This window comes from Equus asinus, chromosome 26 (assembly GCF_041296235.1).
Source record: "Equus asinus isolate D_3611 breed Donkey chromosome 26, EquAss-T2T_v2, whole genome shotgun sequence".
NCBI lineage: Eukaryota > Metazoa > Chordata > Mammalia > Perissodactyla > Equidae > Equus > Equus asinus.
This window is the reverse complement of record NC_091815.1, coordinates 32,164,555-32,170,961: the sequence shown is the minus strand read 5'-3', so window position 1 is coordinate 32,170,961 and position 6,407 is coordinate 32,164,555. Positions and strand designations below refer to the sequence as shown.

Genomic DNA, 6,407 nt, shown 5'->3' with positions numbered 1-6,407 from the left:
TTCAGCAGGACAAGACTTGGGTCAGAGACCCAAGGTCAGAGACCACCCAGGCCCTGCCGCTGACCCTATTAAAGGTCCTCACGCCTCACCCCTCCCATGAGGCTTTGCAACACCTCCCACCAAAGATGGGGACTACGTTAGCCCAGCCCACGACCCCTCGACTTTGGGTTCACCGTGTGACCAGCTTTTACAGCCGATGGAACGTGAGGGGTGACATGCGCAAAGGCTTGAAAAGCGCTCTATGGTGCTCCTGTCGCCTTGAGAACCATGTGCTTCTCAACCGAGCCTGGTGGTCCTGGGGGGGCTCCTGCGACAAGAGCGCTGGGAAGCCCAGGGAGCTGCGTGGCTCACCCCACCTCCAGCCTGGGACCCATCATGGCACCACATCTGCCCCGTTTCGCTGGGGAGATGACAGCCCACCTGCATGCAGGGGGAGGGGTGTAGAGCCAGCCCTCCATGGGGGTGGTGTCCTTCTGGGCTCAATGAAGTGCCCCCCTCAAGTTCCTATGTGGAACCCCGGGCCCCCAGGAATCAGAATGTGACTGTCCCTGAAGATAAGGCTGCCCAGTGTCGGCGAACGTGGGGCCAGGGCAAGACTCATCTGAACAAAAGAGCTGGAGTCCATCTCCCCTGCGTGTTTGCCCGTCTGCGGAAGCTCAGAGCTGCCATAAACACTCATTTATTAGCAAGCGCGCAGCATGCGGGGCACCAGACCTTGTGGCTCATTTCCTGGACTGGGGACCCACGAGGTTGTTCCAGGGGAAAGGGACGCACGCAGACACAGGCGCGTTTTGTTCAAGTCACCTGATGTTTACTGAATCACAAACCGTTGCAAACGTTCTGAATTCTGAGACCCACTCATCCGGGTCCCTCTCTCAGCTCCCCCTTGAGAAGGGGGCCTGGAGCGGGACCATCCCACACACCAGACGGAGGACAGGGACACCCGGGGGAGGCAGGGGACGGGGAAGGGTCGGGGAGAGGAAGGAGCAGGACCAGTGTGCAAAGCCAGACTCCCGGGGACAGGCGCACACACACACACACACACAGGCAAAGCCCAGGGGCGTCGATCTCTGCCCCGCTCGGCGTCCGCGAGAACCTCAGGGAAGGACCAGGCGTCCTGGGGACATTTCAGCCCTTCCTGTCATGAAGCAGGTGCCGAGGGGGCCGGGCCAAGGCCGCTGGACTGCAGAGACAAGAGGTGGGAGAGGGGTCAGCTTGGATGGAGAGAGGCTGGGAGGGGGCCTATGATAAAGAAGGGGATCAGAGCGAGCAGGGGAAATGCCGTCCCAGGGAGAAACTGAGGCACAAGGAAAATAGGGCACCTGTGCAGGAGAAGTGTAACCAAGCAAGGCGGGTGGGCTAAGGCTTGGTTCCCTGTCCAGTCTGTCGTGAGAAACTCTGATGAGAAAAACGAGGCAGACCGAGGGCTGATGGGCAGCCACCAGCAGACCTTACAGAGAACCTGACGCATCTGGCCCATGGGGAACTGACCCCCACAGAAGCCGATGACAGGTGAAACTGGTTCCTCTGATGCCCCGGTCGGCCCACTCCAGCTCAGAGCGCCCCACACAGACCTCTCTGCTGGTCACCAAACGGTGAGCACCCACTGTGCATAAGAGGACGGAGCCTGCCCGGACCCAGGGTGCCCTTGCCCAGCTCCTGGAGTAACCCTAAGCCCTGGGCATGGCCTGCCTGCTAAGAGTGTCTGGGTCCACCTGGGGCCACCCCCACACCGGATACTCTGTGCTAACAGTGTGATTGACGGTGGGGCCTTGGGCCACGTGGCCGCCGCTCTTATCTCCAGGGAGGTCAGCCACGCCTCTGTGACGAGCCCCACTGAAAACCCGAGACAGCAGCTTCCCGGGCTGGCGACACTCTGTTCACGTGTTCACACATCACTGCTGGGAGAATTAAGCACCTGTCTGCCCAACTCCGCGGGGAGACACAACCGGCAGGGGGCGCCTGGTCTCCAGGCCGCGGCCCCAGCTGCCTCCTCCCTTTGCGGACTCTGACCTCTGCCCTTTCGCTGTGATAAACCGTACCCACGGGGAGAACAGCTTCGCTGAGTCCTGAGGGTCCTCCCAGCAAATCGCTGAGCCAGGCGGCAGGGGAGCTTGGGGGCCTCCTGAAGTTGCACTCACAAAACACACATGCCCCCTCCTTTCTCTTACATAAATCCCATTTTTGCTTGTGATGGATGAAATGGTCCCCTGACGGCTCTCTCTGGAACCCAAGTAAGGCTCGTGCTCAATTAAGGAGATGCTTCTGTGCTACCGACAGTTTCAAAGTGGCCAACGGTGGGGCTACAGAGGGCACGTGCTTTGGTTTAGTCTTCAAGAATTCGGAGCCAGGGGCTGGCCCGGTGGCGCAGCGGTTAAGTTCACACGTTCCACTTCGGCGGCCCGGGGTTCGCCAGTTTGGATCTCAGGTGCAGACCTATGTACTGCTTGGCACGCCATGCTGTGGCAGGCATCCCACATATAAAGTAGAGGAAGATGGGCACGGATGTTAGCTCAGGGCCAGTCTTCCTCAGCAAAAAGAAGAGGATTGGCAGCAGTTAGCTCAGGGCCAATCTTCCTCACAAAAAATAAATAAATAAATAAAATTGCGGAGCCAGCCGTGACGGCCTAGCGGTTAAAGTTTGGGGCTCATGGCTTCAGCGGCCCGGTTTGCTTCTCATCTCGGAACCACACCACCCGTCTATCAGTTGCCACGCTGTGGCGGCGGCTCCCACAGAAGAACCAGAACGATTCACAGAGAACACGTACAACTACCTACGGGGGCTTTGCGGAACCAAAAAAATACTACAATTCAAATCGCACCAGGGTGGCAGCCCATGCCCCTTGCAGCACAGTCCGCCTTTTATTCAGCTCTTCCAGCTCTGAGATTATGCAATTCTTGATTTCTCTTTTTTTTTCAATTCGGGAAGACTCGCTTCATGTCAGATCGGCACGTGAGGCAAGGCATTTGTATTTTTGTCCTGCGTTACTTCAAATTTGCAAGTCCAAATTCACCCTGCAGGTGACCTCGCTCTGCTCCCGTAAAGGACTCGAAGAAATGGAACTTGAGTTTTAAAGCATCTGAGAACCAGCTTTTGGGAGCAAAGCACGCTGGGGACAGGTACCCGGGTCCACGGTTCACTGGGATGGGGTGCTCAGTTCTGGACCCCGTGGGGGCTGGGAACAGACACTCACGATCAGAGGGCAGAAAGCGCTTCTGGGTTCCCAAGGTCAGGATCTAGCGCTTGGTCTGCACCAGGCTGGTAACCGGTGCCCATTTCTAGAAGAGGGTGGGTTTGGCTCATTGGCTTAAAAATTGGAAATCAGGCCAAGAAGGGGCTGACGAGTCTCAGAGTCATACGGAAACTGCTACTTGTTCTGGAATGTGATGAGCTGGAAACTACTTAGGTTCTCGGTACATTGGGAACCAGGAGTCACCTGCAGGAACCAGGGGGGGTCCCGTGTTTAAGAGTGGGGGCCCCCTCACCTCTGCCTTCCGGGCACGTCAGCCCTGAGCCAAGGCAGCCTTGATGGCGGCCACCAGCTTCAGGAACTTGACCTCCGTGTCCACGTAGCCATCGCCTCCCTGGGGACAGGAGGAAGAGGGAAGTGGTGAGCCGGCACCAAGACACCAGTGCCAGCCCCAAGCCCTCTCCAGCTCCAGGACGAGGCGGGATGGACAGACAGACATACCTTCTTGGAGTGAACCAACTTCCCTGCCACCATCACTTCAAAGAAGCCGGTGACCTGGGGGGTCCCCTCGCCGCACTGTGGGGAGAGAGAGATCCTGGAGGGGCTCAGATGCCCTCTTGGGGACACCACCCCCACCCAGGGAATGGAGAACATGAGGGAAGGGTGGGGCTGACCCAAACCACCACCCCCTGCCATTCCGGGCTGAGGGACGCACGAGGCGACCCATTCCTTCCCCCGTCCCCAAGACTCACGATGTCCAGGCGTCCGGGGAACTCATCTTCCAGCTTCTTCTTAAGGGCAAGATACTGAAAGGGGTGGAGATCACCACAGGGGTCAATAGGGGCCTCCCGGGCTAGCCCTCCTCCTCCGACACCCCCCCGGGGGGCAGCCTCTGCGCTTACCTTGGGCTTGTAGCCTCAAGCGCCACTGGTGGGAGAGAGTCCAAGAGAGTGGAGACAGGTGGCATCCGGGAAGAGGAGGGGAGAGACCAGGCGGGGGGTGTAGGGGGGCCCGGAAGAGATCAAGAGGGGCACACACGACAAAACCGAGGGGAGAAATACGCCCAAGAGAGAGAGGAGAGAACCGACACACAGATGGTTGGGGAGCCGCACAGAGATGGGGAGACAGGAACCCAGGAAGGAGGCGGACACCGGCACAGAGCAAGGGAGACGAGATGGTGAGGGGGCGCACGCAGACAACGGGGGGCGACAAGGAGAGCCCACGAGCATGAGACAGGTGGGGGAAGGAGAGACAGAGGGAAACAGACACTGGGTTAGGACAAGAACTGCAGGAATGGCAGCCTCACCCACTCCCCGGGGCCCACCCACCCGCACCCGCACCCGCACCCGCAGGGGCAGATTCGCAGGGGCAGACTCCGAGGGAAACCATTGCTCCCGGACTCCCAAGGCCTCTTGGTCCAGAGGATGGAGTCCAAACGCCTCCCCAACCCCCACGCGGGGCTATTTCGGGATGGAGTCTGGCGCCCGGGCCTAGGGGGCCGCCCAATGTCACTCCACCTTCTGCTTTCGCCCCGCGGGCACTGCCCGACACCACAGACAGCAGACCCGGGGTCGAGTCACCCCTGCCACCTGCAGTGTGGACCTCAAGCTCCTGACGCGCCCCCGCCCCACCCTGGGCCTCAGATTCCTCATCCGGTGGGTGGAGCAAAAATTACCCTCCCTGGAAGGGTTTCTGGGAGGGGAAATTCCCCGAATGTGTATTTATCAGGCGCCAACACGCCAGCAGAGTCGCGGGTGCCAGAGGAACCGAGCAGTCAGCAAAACAGAGAAAAAAAAAAAAAAATTCCCTGCTTTGTTGCAGCTTTGACCCCAGCCGGGGAATTAATTCGGTCAAACACGTTTAGTAGCGACACACAGCACTCCATTCGCGGTAACTATTAAGAACTCTCTCTCTCCCTCTACAGATGGGGAAACTGAGGCCAAAAAGGAAGGATGGCTAGTCGCTAGGGGCACCCATTGTATTCGCCCAAGTCCTTTCCAAAACACACGCCGGAACGTTCTCGAAAGTCCTCGCCTCGCTGTCCCCACCCCGTGACTGTTCACGATCCTGGGGGAGGGGAAACCTAAGGGCCCACAGAGGCCCCTCTCTCATCACCAAACCGACCCCATCCGCCCCCCAAACGGAGCCCCGGAGTCGGGGGTCCCAAATGGACACCCATGTGTCTCAGATCTCCTTTTTCCAGTAATCGGAGACTTCTGGGGTGTCACAAACTGGGGAGGGGGGTCCCCGGCCTCTACTCTTCGCCCCTCCTCACGCCACCCCAGCAACAGGGGATCGCCTTCCCCGTGGAGGGACGCCCACGGGTCCTGCCCCGGACACCCCGGCGCCCAGCTCCGTGGGGACGGAGGGTGGGGTCCGGGCGCGGGGCGAGGGGGGGGTCCGCCGGCCGCGGTGCTCACCAATAAACGACTCGGATGGCGAGCGCCATGGTTCGGGATCGCGACGACGCCAACAGCGCGGACGACGACCGACCTCCGGCGGGGACGCGCGAGGTCTGCGCCCGGGGCGAACGTCCGCGCAAAGTCCGTTCCTGGGCATCCGGGGCGCGAACCAACGTCGGGGGTGGGATGGAGGAGAGAAAGGCCCACAGCGGGGGAAGAGGGGCCCTGCGGCCCGGCATCTGACCCCATCATGCAAACCGCCGTCCTCTGCCGCAGTGGGTCCGGGGAGCCCCCCGGCGGAGGGAGTCCCCGGAGGAAGCCCCTGCGCGCCCCCGCCCGGATCCCCCTCCGGGCACGAATGGTATGGCCTCGTGGGGCGGGGCTCAGGGCCCGCGGTTCCAGGGTGGAAACGGAATTGCAGGCGTCGGGGGTGGGTTTACAGCGGGGCCGGGAGGGGGCGACCCTGAGCCCCTCTCCTCCCCGGAGAGAGCGGGAGGGGCGCGTTGGAAAGGATGCGGAGTGCGCACGGGCTGGGGCATGGAGCTGAGGTCGCCGGTAGCGCTCCAGGGACCCCAGCTGCCTTCTTAAGGCCTGGCAGCTGGATCCGGGCGCCGCCTGATCGCCTTTGCGGTCCCTCCTTTGCGCCTCCCAGGGAAGCGGTTCTTGGAAAGTGCTGGAAGCTGGCTGCTGAGTCAGGGGCTTAGGGCCGCATGGCCTTCAGGGAATACACTGCGCCCCCCCCCACCCCACCCCCCCGCTGCGGTAGTTCCCCGCATTTATTGATGAAAAAATAAACAAAGCCCCTTCTCTCGTG

The 6,407-nt window shown here is 60.8% G+C and overlaps 1 protein-coding gene across 2 annotated transcripts; it reads right to left on the bottom strand.

The window, feature by feature from the left end:
- Positions 1-789: 789 nt before the first annotated feature.
- On the bottom strand, positions 790-5,993 carry SELENOW (selenoprotein W). 2 transcript variants are annotated; one of them, XM_014863023.3, is made up of 6 exons: positions 5,612-5,993; positions 4,094-4,118; positions 3,944-3,997; positions 3,693-3,767; positions 3,487-3,585; positions 790-1,183 (listed from the first exon to the last, which is right to left on the bottom strand). In XM_014863023.3, exons 1-5 carry the CDS (start codon positions 5,830-5,832, stop codon positions 3,505-3,507), a joined length of 456 nt encoding a protein of 151 aa, XP_014718509.3. In that variant the 5' UTR covers positions 5,833-5,993; the 3' UTR covers positions 790-1,183; positions 3,487-3,504. The 2 variants fall into 2 exon arrangements, with proteins under 2 accessions (XP_014718509.3, XP_070355714.1); XM_070499613.1 differs by having other exon boundaries at positions 3,693-3,786; positions 5,612-5,921.
- Positions 5,994-6,407: the final 414 nt, after the last annotated feature.

What these genes read in the sequence shown, in the direction of transcription:
- SELENOW (XM_070499613.1), bottom strand. Translation starts at nt 5,750, where the DNA reads ATGCCCAGGAACGGACTTTGCGCGGACGTTCGCCCCGGGCGCAGACCT. An exon ending in GCCATCCGAGTCGTTTATTG is followed by an intron (nt 4,119 to 5,611) that starts GTGAGCACCGCG and finishes CTCTCCCACCAG; the next exon opens with TGGCGCTTGAGGCTACAAGC. An exon ending in CTTGAGGCTACAAGCCCAAG is followed by an intron (nt 3,998 to 4,093) that starts GTAAGCGCAGAG and finishes CACCCCTTTCAG; the next exon opens with TATCTTGCCCTTAAGAAGAA.